Source organism: Camelina sativa, chromosome 13 (genome assembly GCF_000633955.1).
Source record: "Camelina sativa cultivar DH55 chromosome 13, Cs, whole genome shotgun sequence".
NCBI lineage: Eukaryota > Viridiplantae > Streptophyta > Magnoliopsida > Brassicales > Brassicaceae > Camelina > Camelina sativa.
This window is the reverse complement of record NC_025697.1, coordinates 5,438,955-5,452,654: the sequence shown is the minus strand read 5'-3', so window position 1 is coordinate 5,452,654 and position 13,700 is coordinate 5,438,955. Positions and strand designations below refer to the sequence as shown.

At 37.1% G+C, this 13,700-nt stretch overlaps 4 protein-coding genes and 1 pseudogene across 6 annotated transcripts in view; 2 read left to right on the top strand and 3 right to left on the bottom strand.

The window, feature by feature from the left end:
- Positions 1 to 2,284, bottom strand: LOC104737970 (serine/threonine-protein kinase PBS1-like; the record flags this gene model as incomplete). The annotated part of the gene is made up of 4 exons (XM_010458212.1): positions 1,814 to 2,284; positions 1,115 to 1,317; positions 548 to 737; positions 1 to 275 (listed from the first exon to the last, which is right to left on the bottom strand). Coding segments are annotated over exons 1-4 (792 nt in total), but the record flags the coding sequence as incomplete, so codon positions are not given.
- On the bottom strand, positions 4,236 to 5,621 carry LOC104735312 (sister chromatid cohesion 1 protein 2). 3 transcript variants are annotated; one of them, XM_010455070.2, is made up of 4 exons: positions 5,270 to 5,621; positions 4,960 to 5,116; positions 4,794 to 4,864; positions 4,236 to 4,711 (listed from the first exon to the last, which is right to left on the bottom strand). In XM_010455070.2, the coding sequence occupies exons 1-4, from the start codon at positions 5,365 to 5,367 to the stop codon at positions 4,390 to 4,392; spliced, it is 648 nt and encodes a 215-aa protein (XP_010453372.1). In that variant the 5' UTR covers positions 5,368 to 5,621; the 3' UTR covers positions 4,236 to 4,389. The 3 variants fall into 3 exon arrangements, 1 of the variants encoding a protein (XP_010453372.1); XR_759446.2 differs by having other exon boundaries at positions 4,794 to 5,141; XR_759445.2 differs by having other exon boundaries at positions 4,794 to 5,111.
- Positions 6,859 to 9,284, top strand: LOC104735311 (exocyst complex component EXO70B1-like). Its single transcript, XM_010455069.2, has one exon. It carries the CDS (start codon positions 7,075 to 7,077, stop codon positions 9,016 to 9,018), a length of 1,944 nt encoding a protein of 647 aa, XP_010453371.1. The 5' UTR covers positions 6,859 to 7,074; the 3' UTR covers positions 9,019 to 9,284.
- LOC104735310 lies at positions 9,860 to 11,236 on the top strand (annotated as a pseudogene).
- Positions 11,654 to 13,700, bottom strand: part of LOC104735308 (protein MICRORCHIDIA 5-like) — an 8,353-nt gene continuing 6,306 nt past the window's right edge. The window contains exons 13-22 of the mRNA XM_010455068.2: positions 13,597 to 13,695; positions 13,408 to 13,509; positions 13,144 to 13,305; positions 12,955 to 13,050; positions 12,706 to 12,869; positions 12,425 to 12,611; positions 12,256 to 12,332; positions 12,055 to 12,166; positions 11,838 to 11,960; positions 11,654 to 11,742 (exon numbers count right to left, since the gene is read on the bottom strand). Of these exons, the coding sequence (XP_010453370.2) occupies positions 11,674 to 11,742; positions 11,838 to 11,960; positions 12,055 to 12,166; positions 12,256 to 12,332; positions 12,425 to 12,611; positions 12,706 to 12,869; positions 12,955 to 13,050; positions 13,144 to 13,305; positions 13,408 to 13,509; positions 13,597 to 13,695 (1,191 nt within the window). The 3' untranslated portion in view covers positions 11,654 to 11,673. The remainder of the gene's footprint in view (positions 11,743 to 11,837; positions 11,961 to 12,054; positions 12,167 to 12,255; positions 12,333 to 12,424; positions 12,612 to 12,705; positions 12,870 to 12,954; positions 13,051 to 13,143; positions 13,306 to 13,407; positions 13,510 to 13,596; positions 13,696 to 13,700) is intronic.

The following is a 13,700-nucleotide window of genomic DNA, read 5'->3' as shown; positions in this document are numbered from 1 at the left end:
TCCAGTCATTGCGTACTCGGGAGCACAATAACCATAAGTGCCCATGACTCTAGTTGAGACATGAGATTTGTCTCCGGTTGGTCCAAGTTTAGCAAGCCCAAAATCAGAAAGCTTCGGGTGGAAACCCTCATCGAGTAAAATGTTTGATGACTTAAAATCTCTATAAATAACCGGAGGGTTTGCCTTATCATGTAGGAACTCCAAACCTTTCGCCGCACCAGCAGCTATCTTCATTCTCATGTTCCAATCTAAGGCCTCCTTATCCGGTGGAAGATCTGGTGCAGAGGACAAACCGAAAGGAAAAAATAATCAATTTCTTTGTTAGAGGCTGCCAAAAAAAAACCAGCAGCTACTACTTCTCAACTTAAAGTCTACATGTATAATTAATAGGTATTGATAAATAAACAAATGAATGAAGAATCTGCTAAAGTTAGGGTTGACATTGACTAAGATCACAAAGAAGAATCTGTGGATTGATATTGACTAAGATCACAAAGAACCACTGGGGTCTAAAATGGTGAAAGTTTAGAAAATAGCGGAGATTTACCGTGGAGGTGATCTTCCAATGATCCTAAAGGCATAAACTCATATACCAAGAGGCGTTGATCTCCATCAGCACAGTAACCAATAAGGTTGACTAAGTTGGGATGATGAAGAAGGCTAAGCATAAGAACCTCTACCAGAAATTCTCTGTTACCTTGTAGACCATTCCTGTCCAATTGTTTAACCGCAACAACCTGAAAAATATTGAGAAAAATAGATCAGAGGTACAACACTATTAAGGTATCCAAAATCATCAAGCTAACCAACTCTTCTGTAACACCAAGACTACTCATTTTTTCTTTCTACCTCATATACTCCATTTAAAAGGATTAAATTTGGAAATCTCTTAGCATTCAAAACATATAAACAACACTTTCTACGAAACAGAAAAAAAATCCTAAAACGACCTATATTGAAAGGGAAGGACTTTGAGTATAAGGTAAGACCCATTTCATATACAAAGCAAAATCTGCCTCTAAAATTCATTATCAGCAATTGTATGCAACTTTCTCAAATAGTAATGTAAAGCGTAATTTCCTAAGATTCAAAACAAAACAAAACAAAAAATTACCTGACCGGTGCTATCAAGCCTTCCTTTGTAGACACGTCCAAATCCACCTTCACCTAAGAAAGTGTCAGGATGGAAGTTCATAGTTGCAGCAGCAAGCTCACGGAAAGCAAATGTATGAGCAGCAATTTGATTAAGCCCATCCCTTGGAAGCAGTAGCTCCCGTTTTGACCCTCCATTACTCTTTGAGCTAAGCTTCTCCCCACCTGCAACCGTCATCAAGACCAATCAATCTACCAAACGCATCCCCAATCCAAAAACTCCAAGAACAAAAATCACCCTAAAAGCTTAAAACTTGTATCAGTGTCCTCAAGGCACAATCCCCATATAACCAAATCTAAGATCCTAATCCTGATTGAGTAGGATCATGTGATCCTGATCCTCACAAAGTCCAATTCATCTATCAACACACAAACTAAGGAAAAACTTGGAACTTGTGAATTAGATCAAAACAAGTGAAAGGATCACACTTTCTTCTGCACCTTACACCAATAAATACGAATACAGTTGAACCAGAACAATCCCAATAGCCTAAACATCTGACAAGCTCATATATCCAAAGTAACAGTAGTGATTGAATGAGAGATCAAGTTCCCGTTTAGCTCAATCAGGATCATGACAACCAGATCTTGTGGGCATGTAACAATAAGAAGAAAACGAAAAAAAAAAAGCAAATGAGAAATCACGAACTAATCAAGAAACCTGAAGGGAGTCCAGAGATGCTATTAGATACTGTCGGTTGTAATTGTTTCTTCTGACCATTAGATTCCTCAACTGGATTCAGCTTCTCGTCATCACTCGAATCAAAACACGAGAAACAACCCATCTCCTCCTCCTCCTCCTCCTCCACTCAATTTTTCCCAAAGATCAGTAATCCAAAATAAATAAATAAACACACCCTTTCAATCCTATTGTAAAATCAATGAACAGAGGACGATTGGATAAACAAATAAATTAAAAAAAAAAAAAAGCAAAACTTTTTACATATACCCAGAAAGAAAGAAGGAGAATTGAGATTCTGGGTACCAATAAAAAAACCAACTTTGTTCAGATTCGAACTGGTAACAACGAATTGGAGTTGAGAGAGAAAGAGAAGAGAGGAGAGAGAGAGAGATGAAGCAGCTTCTTTTGTCGTCCACGAGTGTTCGTTCACACTTTTACCAAATTGCGAATTAACAATGACGCGTTTCCGAAACACTCAGTAAATATCTCTTTCCCTCTAAACTTTTTTTCCTCGTTGACGAGATTTTTTTCTATTCAATTCTACAAATAATCTCCAATACAAGCAAGCAAAATTACACTTTTTTTTTTCTTTTGTTAATTTAAGCAAAAAGAAAAAAAAACTTCCTTCTGTTGTCTAAAACAAAATAAGGAAAAAAATCCTTCTTTATTATTACACATTCTTCTCATTACAATGATTTGTTTGGGTCAAAATAAAAGCACAAAAACTTTGGTGTCTTTCTTTTTCTTATAAAGTGGATAAAAGCAGAAGATAAACGTTTCCTTTTTTACCGTTTTTTTTTTTTTTGGTCACTTATTAAGTGTGATTGATATAACTTTCTGATCTCATCGACTAAAATAGTATTTGATTCCATTGTTACCACCAATTGTAAAAAACTGATAACAAATGGTAAAGACCAATCGATTGATTGTTAGATGCGATTTTGTGTTAATTGGAAAACTGTATAACGGGAAGTTTGTTTTATTGTGTGTATTTACGGTAAACATCTATCTATTAATATACCTAATCATATTCCTTTAATTTTCTTAAGATATTTTCGATTTTTGTTATTCACTTATTATGGTAGATAATTTCATTTTTTTTTATCAAATATTATTTAACATTGTCATTAATCACCAAAGATTTTGTTTTCAACTCCAGGGTATAAAAAACAACAATGTTGGAAAAAATAAAAGGTAAAAAGTTCTTAAATTCTGCGTTTTAGCTAAAATATCTTACAAATACATAATACTATATCAATATTTGTAAATATAGCTGTCGACAAACAAATATATATATATATATATATATATATATATATTTGTAAAAATAGCTTAGACTTGCGTTCCATTTTTTATGTCCACCTAAACACTTCTATTTATAGTCTCATATGAGAGAATGAAATATTAAATAGGCGCTTATCAGTTATATTGACAATCAACACTAGTTGATTCTCAATCAAAGCGAATTAAAACTTGCAATCAAACTATATTAATCTTCTTGATTGATTTGACAGTCAACCTCCGACTGATTACTAACCGAATCAATTGTGAGATAAAGTGTCATTTACCAATCAAAATGATATTTTAAAAATATTTCATAGAATTCATATGTAAGATTCTTTTGGGACTTCATAACACATGCTTTAATAATAATAATATATATATATTGTTAAAATCATGCTTTAATAATTTTGAATCATAAAATCCAAGTGTTGTAAATTTTTTTGGAATCGAAAGTCTTTTAACCCAAAAGAAAAGAAAACAACATTTATTGGAATCTTACTGACGATCATCGATGATTAAAATTTTGGCATTGGTAGAGATCCTTGATCTAGCCTCAATCAGCGATTATCTTAAATACTTGCCAAATGCATGATTGTTTTTTACTTAACGCTTAGATGCACGATTTGCTTGAATTGCGGAAGAACTTAAGTATTGATTATGAAGAGGAGATAGTTTGTGTAATTTTTTTTAGCTTGAAAAGTAGAGTAAACTAATACTATATCGATATATGTTCTCTAATACCATGTTTAGAGCATAATTATCGGTAATCTCTTATAAGGGGTTATTAATTTTTTTATGAATTAATTGTGTTTTGTTTTGAATATAAGAGCCCATGATCTCTTAGTTAAAATTTTATCTTCTATTGGTAAACTCTAATTTTGGGTCTCTTAATTTTGAAAATATTGTTTTTTGAAATTTAATTTTTTTAAAAGAATAGAAATGATATAAATGTGTAAACATTTAAGATTTTATAAAAATAGAAAATATTGTATTTAATTAATTTTTAAACCTACAAAACATAAAAGCATATGAAAAATAGAAATACAAATCATAAATGGAAAAAAGATTAATTGTAATCTTGATAGTAATATTGAGTTTGTGCCAAAATTTTGCCAAATCAGTGTATAACTTATTCAATTTCCATATATTGTCATATGTTGAAGCTTATACAAGGAACAACTAGCATTCACAATCACAACAAAGAGACGAAATGAAACAACCACCTAGAATAGCTTTGATCCAAAATTACAGCAACAAACAAGCTTTTAAAATTACAATAAACAATCACAAATAGAGAGAATGAAAACAGATGAAAAATTATCGCCTGAGATTCCATGAGGATCCACTAGTCCCCACACAATGGTACATATGGTTTCTCTAACTGTATGTTCTTCTTGAGCTTTTCTTATATCTTCAGACATTTGCGGTTCCACATTAATATCATATGATTCTGGATCCCATCTTTGCCTAGATGCATTCTCATGATCTCTAGAATCATCCAGTGGTTCCGCTTCTGTGACTCTGACTGATGCTTCTTCAGTAGTATCTCTGACATTTTCTGCGCCCATGTCCATATCATGAGCGAAACTCTCACTGCATCAACAAGTTTACACATAAAGTTGGGATTGTGTCCGTTGATTACATGAATAGAACCAAAAAAAACTATTGCACTCACTGCTTGGTTTCATTCTGATTGGCAAAGAAAGTTTCATGAAATGTAAACATGAGGTCATCATCCATGTCAAACTACAACTCCATAAAGCATTAATGTTATAACATGTATATTCACGAAATTACTGGAATAAAAGGAATGGAATCAAGAAGTAATGTAAAAAACACACGGTAGATGTAGGCAAAACAATGGAAAAACATGCAGTAGATGCAGGCAATGACACAGCTGTCTTTTCTCTGTTCTTCTCCTTAGCCACAAACTCTTTTACATCGATCAAAGCTTTGTTGCAATCATCGAACAAAAAGTCCACCTTCTTGGAATCTATCCTTACAACACCCAGAAGAAGATACACTAAAACATTGTATGTCAACGCATCTAACTTAACATACTAGAGGTTCCAAACACTCTTAATAGTAAAAATTCATGTTAATTTCTAGATCTAGGCTACATAGAGAGAATGAAAACAGATGAAAAATTACCAGAGCCAATGTATCAACGAGAAATTGCGGATTGAGCTCCCAATAGAGCCAAACGCTTGGACAATGTCATCGATCAGAAAATTGAATAACCGGAGCATTAAGAAAAACGGCTCAAATATGTAATCGCGTTACAGATCTTGGACGGAGAAGACGACGGTTTGGTAATCGGAGAATCGAGAGAGATAGGAATCGAGGGAGATAGGATTTCAAATCGCCTACGACCCAACAATCCATTGATTCATTAACCTCCGATTAAATCAGATCTTTCTGACATCGGATGGACACTTTGATCGGGAGAGAAAGAGAGAAAGTGAGAAAGAGATTTTCTGCGTGAAAAAAAAAATCCTTTTTGTTTTATTCTGTTAGCCAACCAAACATGGACACGTAGCGTCTCTTATAATCGATTTCAGTCTACTATATTAGAGAGTCTCTTCTCTTTTTTCTTTTCTTTTTTTTTTTTTTTTCAACCAAACATTAAACTAGAAAATAACTCCAAGATTGGTTGCCCAAACCGGAGGGTAAGAGTTTACAAAAGAAGTCTCAGAAGATAAAGATTTCGAAGAACGTGCTAGACAATCTGACCGAATGTTTGACGTTCGGAGAATCCTAGACAGCTGGAAGGTTGGGAAGGATAGCCGGATTACATTGAAGTCGTCCAAAAGATTGGAGAAAGCGGGCCATTCATCAGGAGACTGCACCATCGCCACTAATTCTGCACAATCCGTCTCGAAGCTCTGACAATCAACCCCCACCGTCAGTAAGGAATCCATCGCCCAAATCAAAGCCTGAAGCTCTGAATGTAGAGGGGAAGGACAGCGACGTTGACTCCGTGCTCCCATTAGTTACGTGGAATCCTCCCTATTACAGAACCACCAACCCAAACCGACCATAGGATCTGACGCTTTCCAAGAAACATCAACCTGGCACCGGGGGGAAGAATCCCGAGACTCCGCAGACGGGAGGTCTAGGGCGGCCGAGTAGAAAGTCTTAGCCTCTTTCCATAACAATCTGTCATTGTCCGCTTGATTAATAACCTCGATTGGTTCTGCCTCACATCCCTGAAAAACTTTTTTGTTCCTATCTTTCGAAATTGACCAAACAATCCAGTAAACAAAAACGTAAATTCAGAATATCTTTTGATTTATTTTTTACCTACAAAAACCTAAAAACCCCACTAACATCCCCCGATAAACATGCCCTTATGATCGCAGCAAGTCCGGGTCCTTTTGGCTAAAATACATGCAAAGCATAGACTTCAATAAAAGAGAAAAAGCTACATAAGCATAGGCCTCAATGTTTTTTTTTTCTAGCTTTATCAGGCTTTACGTGAGTATAGGCCGGTTCTAGACTCACAAAATTTCCTGGATCACATCGTAAATAAATGATTCAGCCCAAAATCAAAATATCACATTATAAAGTTTGATGATCAGGTTGAGTTTGATTAATATAAGTACACAACAAATCTATAAAAAAAGGAGAGATCGTGAGACGCATAACCTTTTCCCTTACCAGTCAACGGACGATGGGTTCCCAAAAAAAACGAACCTCAGAATAAAAAGAAAAAATATATAATAGCTAAAACACAGAGAACCCAAAAATATTCACAATTAGTATCATCGAAAAAGAAAGAACAAAAAAAAAAGAACTCTAATAATGGATTATTCATAATAATCCTCACACTAATCTCCTCCATTTTTCCCCCATTTTTTTCCCATCTTAATTTCCCGAAAAAAAAAAAAAACCAAAAAAGACAAAAGAAAACAAAAACAGTTTAGATAGTGTTTTTAATTTTCCCGGCGGAAAAAATGGACAAAACGGAATCATCGGAAACACATGTTCACAAATCCGAAGATCACGATCACAAAAAACATTCCGATGAATCGGAACAAAAACTTCATTCATCGACGCCGGAATCGGAAACCACCGAGGCGAGCCTTGTTCAGGTGATGGAAGCCGTCGACGTATTCATCCAAGAACTTTCTTCCGAGAAGAATGATCCTTTACAGGAGATTCCACCGGCGGTGGAGCCGTTCCCGGAGACGGTGGATTCATTGGTGTCGAAGATGGAATCTTCCGGGCTTGGACGAGACGAAACAGAGGACTCTGTATTCATCGACGCCGTTAACCGGATTTCAAAATCGGTTATGAGATTGAGAGAGCTTAAATTAGATTCAACTCCGGTTTCTTCTTGGTTAAACCGGGCGAGTTCGGTTCAGCACCGTGCTGTCTCTCTTCTCGACGAAGAGTTCCGTCATCTTCTTGATCGTTCCAGAGAAGATAAGAAGAAGAACAGAAACAACAACGATGGGAACAGCTCCGATCATAACCATTCTTCGGCAAACGAATCCGACCGATGCGCTTTACCGGACAATGATAAGGAGGAGGAGGAGGAAGAAAGCTTCCCGGATTTTTCACCGGAATCGATCTCGACGTTGAAGAAGATCTACGGGGCGATGATCTTCGCCGGTTACGAATCAGAGTGTTGTATGTCTTACGAAATGTCGAGACGGCACGCGTTCAAGGAGGAGCTGAGCGAGGTTGGATTCGAAGGGATCAACGTTGAAGACGTTCAGAGAATAGCTTGGGAGTCTCTTGAAGGTGAGATCGCTTCTTGGATCTCAATCGTTCGCCGTTGCTCCACGTTGCTTTTCCCCGGCGAGCTTTCTCTCTGCAACACCGTCTTCTCCGATGCCTCTATCCGTAAACGCCTCTTCACCGGTTTGATCTCCGCTGTTACAATCCGGTTCCTAGATTTCTCCGGTGCCGTGGTTCTTACGAAACGCTCGTCGGAGAAGCTTTTCAAGTTCCTAGACATGTACGAGACGCTCCGTGACTTGATCCCAGCGGTGGAACAATCTGATTCGGATCTGATCCAAGAGATCAAACTGGCTCAGACGAGGCTAGGTGAAGCAGCAGTGACTATATTCGGAGAGCTTGAGAAGTCGATCAAGAGCGATAACGGAAGAACACCTGTTCCGAGCGGTGCGGTTCATCCATTAACACGTTACACCATGAACTACCTCAAATACGCATGTGAGTACAAGGAGACACTAGACCAAGTGTTCCAACACTACGAATCGAATCAAACAGATACCATACCTGAACCAGAGACAAAACCAAAACAACAGCAACGAGAAGACGATGAAGAGTACAAAACGTCAGCTTACGCTAGACAAATGATAAGGGTTATGGAGTTGCTTGACGCTAATCTAGACATCAAATCGAAACTGTACAGAGACCCGTCACTGCGATATATATTCTTGATGAACAATGGGAGATACATTCTGCAGAAGATTAAAGGTTCGACAGAGATAAGGGATTTGATGGGACAGTCATGGACAAGGAAAAGATCGACAGAGTTGAGACAGTATCATAAGAGCTACCAGAGAGAAACTTGGGGCAAAGTGTTGCAGTGTATGAATCAAGAAGGGTTACAGGTAAACGGGAAAGTGTCGAAGCCGGTTTTGAAAGAAAGGTTCAAGATTTTCAATGCTATGTTCGACGAGATTCACAAGACGCAGAGCACTTGGATTGTGAGTGATGAGCAGATGCAATCTGAGCTTAGGGTGTCGATCTCAGCGTTGGTGATTCCAGCTTATAGGTCTTTCTTTGGGAGGTATAAACAACATCTTGATTCAGGGAAGCAGACGGATAAGTATGTCAAGTATCAGCCTGAGGATATTGAATCTTTCATTGATGACTTGTTTGATGGCAACCACCCTACTTCTTTGGCACGCAAGAGAAATTGATAACTCCTTGTCTCTTACACTATGAGGAGAACACGAATTGTTCCTTTTTGCTTCTTCCTTTTTTTATTTCCAACCCTTCTATCAATATCTTTCATTACCTTCATGTTTATAGAATCCGACAAGCTACCATGAAAACTTTTTGTTTTTTTGTTACTTTTCAAAAGTTTGAGTTTCTTTTACTGTTAAGTCTATGTTTTAATATCCTGTTTAAACAAGTTGTGAGCAAAAATTGTTTAGAACTACTTAGGGATAAAGGCACGAAATTATCTTACAGTTAAAATGTATTGGATATTTTTTTGTGTTTAAATGATGATTTTTATTCATGATTAAGTTGATATTGTGATATATATTTTGACGAGATGTTAGAGCCTTAGTGGTTTTATTTGTAGCAATTGTATCTGAAGTTCAAGTTTCCCAAGATTGGAGTTAAGTTATCCATGTAATGTCAATGTCTAATTTGCAAAAGACTTGTCTCACAAGAAAGCAATAGAAACCCTTCAATCTGTATGTAGACCAAGATAAGTATGTAGATAACTGTCATTATTTGAAAAGTAGAGAGAGGCGCATAAAGTAATAATTGGGGTTTAGCTCATAATACAGTATGTTTGGGTTAGAGATCTGTCCAAGTGGGAAAGGAGAAACTCTTTTCTTTCGGTAAAGGATCCAAATTAGATTTCTTCTACATGAGCATTTCTCACATTGTAACACCAGAATGAGCCAAAAAAGGCTCTTCACATGTCTTTGTTCTGTAGTGGATAAAGAATTTTAGTTAAACAGTGTGTTGGGGTCAAAAATAGATCACGGACTGAATATATTGCAATCACACACACACACACACACACACACACACACACACACACACATACATACATTATCATCAAAAAAAGAACAGAAGAGAGAGAGCGAGTGAGATTAGCCACAATGTACCTTCCTCTCCTCTATCTTCTGCTTCTGGCTTCTTCCTTGACAGATCAAGCTTTAGGCCGTGGTCGTGGCCGGTCACCACCTGATGCAAACGTGGACCCTTCTTCTCGCATCACAGTCGTCGGAGTTGTCTACTGCGACACGTGTTCTATCAACACTTTCTCAAGACAGAGCTATTTCTAACAAGGTCAGGAGGGTCCTTGATTTAAACGTCACATGAACTGTCTTTAGACTTATTATCTAGTAACTTAGGATATAAGATTGGTCAATCTGGTTACCGTTTTATTAGATTCGATACAATTTTGGTTTTCATTAACACTTTCTCAAAAAACAGAGCTATTTCTTGCAAGGGTAATAAAGAGGGATCTAGATTTTAACATTACAAGAACTGTTCTTGAACTTCAAGTTATATGGAAATTTACGACTTGTAAATCCTGTTCGATCTGATATGGTTTCTAAATTGGTTTTGACGTCAGGTGTGGAAGTTCATGTGATATGTAGATTCAAAGCAAGTTCACCAAAAACAGCAGAGGAAGTGAACATATCAGTAAACAGAACAACAGACAGAAGCGGCGTTTACAAAATCGAGATCCCTCACGTTGATGGCATCGATTGCGTGGATGGAATCGCCATAGCATCTCAATGCAGCGCCAAGCTACTCAAAACCTCCTCCGACAACAACGGAGGCTGCAGCATCCCCGTTTTCCAAACTGCAACCAACGAAGTATCCATCAAATCGAAGCAAGATCGTGTCTGTATCTACAGCTTAAGCGCACTCAGCTACAAACCTTCCCATAAAAACACCACACTGTGCGGCGTTGGCGGCAAGAAGAGACATCACCGCAGAGAGAAAGAGGAAGAAGAGAAGAAGGATAAGAGATTCAGAGATTCGAAATTCTTCTGGCCTTATCTGCCACCGTATTGGTTCCCTTGGCCATATCCGAATATGCCTTTGCCGACTCTACCGCCGCTTCCGTCTTTCCCTTTCCCTTTTCTACCATTCGGAAACCCGAATCCGGCATTACCGGCACTCGATTGGAAAGATCCGACAACTTGGTTACCTTATCTTCCACGTTTTCCTCCAGGAGATCACAATCTTTAGGGACCAGATGATTCTTCTCTTTACCTCCACATTTGGCTTCCTCTGTGTTATTTTATTTTGCTATCATATCCTCTGTTTTGAGGTTAATTGTGTGTGTTTACGATTTGATTACTTATTAATGTGTAATTATTCTTCAATTACAGAAGATTAAGATTTGGTTTAAGGAGGAAAGTTTTGATGGATTTGGTAAAACAGAGCCATTTCTCTTATTACACGGTATATATTTCTAACACGTTGTTAACGTCAATGCAAGTCCATGAACGATGACGCATCATCAAGAATGCAACCTAAAGAGTATAGCGTATTCAGTGACTGTTATCAGCTGTGAAAGAAATAGCATACATAGAAATAGGCTAATGTTGAGTGTGTGAGCGTGGTCACATGTCTACTACTAATCTTGACTTTGGTGAAAGTTGAGATTGATATTATATATGTTTATATGTTTGAGCTTAATTAACACAAAAACATTGCATGCTTACAAACTGAGTTGGGGTCTTTCACAACAGTCCCTAAGTCGGCTGAATATAAACATACTGCTGAAGGATAGAAGTTTCATGTACAAGTACAAACCTTAAAACATAACCCCAAAAAAAACCTAGAAAAGAGTATCTTGATTCTTGACACTATGTTTACAACATGTGTTTTCCTTTAAAGGTCTCCACTTGCCTCTTTAGCCCATCGATCTCATCAGAAGCTTCCTGTTGCATTATACCAAATGATTTGAGTATATATGGTAAATTAAAAATAAAAATGTGTATATTTTCTTATGTGGTAAATTACAGAAAGGACTAACCCTTAGTCTCTTCCTTAAGGCATTCTCAGTCACATCTCTGCGGGCTCTTTCTTCATGAAAGATTTTATTCACTCCCTCCTGCCGATTTTCCAAGTTTTGGATCTTAGCTTTTGACTCCTCAAGCTGTTGGTTCATATTGATGTCAAACGATGAAATTCATTATCGCCACCAAAAAATAAAACAAAGTCAAAATATTGTAAGAGAAAAGAGGTGTTACTTGCAACTGAAGTTGTGCTTTTTCTCTCTGCAACTCAGAGACCAGTTCGGCTGACTTCTGTTTCACCTTCTGCAACTCTGCTTCTAGATTAAATGAGCCTGTTTCTTGGAAACTACAATACAAGAGATATTTCAAATTAATATGGTACCGAAGAAGATGACATTAATTCAGATTATTCAGAGAAAACATCAGAGAGCGAACCTTCTCCCAAGAGGGTTTTTGTTCGTAGACCTGATCTCAGGTTGTATTTTTACAGCACTTGCTTGTTGTGTATTAACCTATTTTGCAGAGAGATTTATTAGAGACTCGTATATTAGAAGTAGAACAAATGAAGATACATATATTAGTACAAGAAGCTTTATTTTTTTACCTGAGTGTTTTGGTTTCTTACAAATGATTCAACATTTTGCCTGGATGGAGCTGGTGCTGCAGTAGGAGATGGTCCCCTATTAAGGTTTGTCTTGTTCAAAGGCCGAGTGGTTTCTGTAACATTACTTTCATAATAACTTTTTTGTTTCCGTCTTGGAGCATAACCAATCTCTTGGCACCTTGAAGACCTATCAAATAAAAACATGACTTGAGTGAATAAGTCCAAAACCTCAAAACTAACCTGAGAGGTATATATAGTAGTGGAGAATGTTTAGTAAATACCAGTACTGCTTTTGGTGATGAATCAATCGGCCTTCAAGTTTAGCAAGAACCGCAGTTCGCTCAAAACCTTGCTTATTATGAGCTGGTTGTATGAAATTAGCTTCCAATATACCAATAACACCGCGTCCATCACTTCCAGCAGCAGTCCAAACCCTCCAAAATGGCTGATGAAGAACACAAGAAGAAATGTAAACAAGATAATCAAGAAAAAACTATACCACTAAATCAGCTGTGAGTTAAAGAAGTCACCTTGATAAGCCGGTTCTTATGGTAAACATTGAACCCTTGTATGTCAATGTGATGACGAGCATCTTTCACAAAGCCAAGCTTTATAGTAGCACACATCTGTTTTTTTAGTTGGGAAATCACAGAGAGATTTTAAAGATTGTTTCAGAGACTATGAAAAGTAAGAAGACTAAGGTAAGGTATTATAATTACCTCGGCTTGATCTGATGACCATTCTGGAGAACGCATAGGTTTGTATGTTTTCTCTTCCATCATCATCATGTCGTCTAAGATGCTGTGATGTTGAACATCTTTACCACGAAGAATGATTCTGAAATTTGATGGACGTTCGAGATACAGAATCGATGCATAACTCTGCATAGAGAAAGAAAAAAAAAACAGACATTAAATCAATGAACACTTGAAGTAGAATAGTTAGCAAATTGCATTGTGTTAAGAAACATGGAAACTACATACACGTAGTGAGTGTCGATAACTCAGGAAATGCCTCGAGTTAGGATTAGCTTTGGCCATTTCGATGTTCTTCTCATCTCTGTTTACACCTCTGAGTTGAATATCCTGTAGACAAAACACACAACAACATTTCTGTTACTTATATTAATCCCAAATTGACTGTATTGAAAAAGTCTTGGTAAGTGATCTTACATGAGGGTCTGTATCAAAGTCAAGTTCCAACTTCCCTTCATCGTCCTCCCATAGATTATATATCACGATCCGAGTACCTTGCTCTTCTAGGTGATCAAACTGTA

Excerpts from the sequence above, each read along its gene's own strand:
- LOC104735312 (XM_010455070.2), bottom strand. The coding sequence starts at position 5,367 with ATGCTCCGGTTATTCAATTTTCTGATCGATGACATTGTCCAAGCGTTT. Across the intron at positions 4,865-4,959 it reads TTGTTTTGCCTACATCTACC|TTTGACATGGATGATGACCT; the intron begins GTGTGTTTTTTA and ends ATGGAGTTGTAG. Across the intron at positions 4,712-4,793 it reads AATCAGAATGAAACCAAGCA|TGAGAGTTTCGCTCATGATA; the intron begins GTGAGTGCAATA and ends TTGTTGATGCAG.
- LOC104735311 (XM_010455069.2), top strand. The coding sequence starts at position 7,075 with ATGGACAAAACGGAATCATCGGAAACACATGTTCACAAATCCGAAGAT.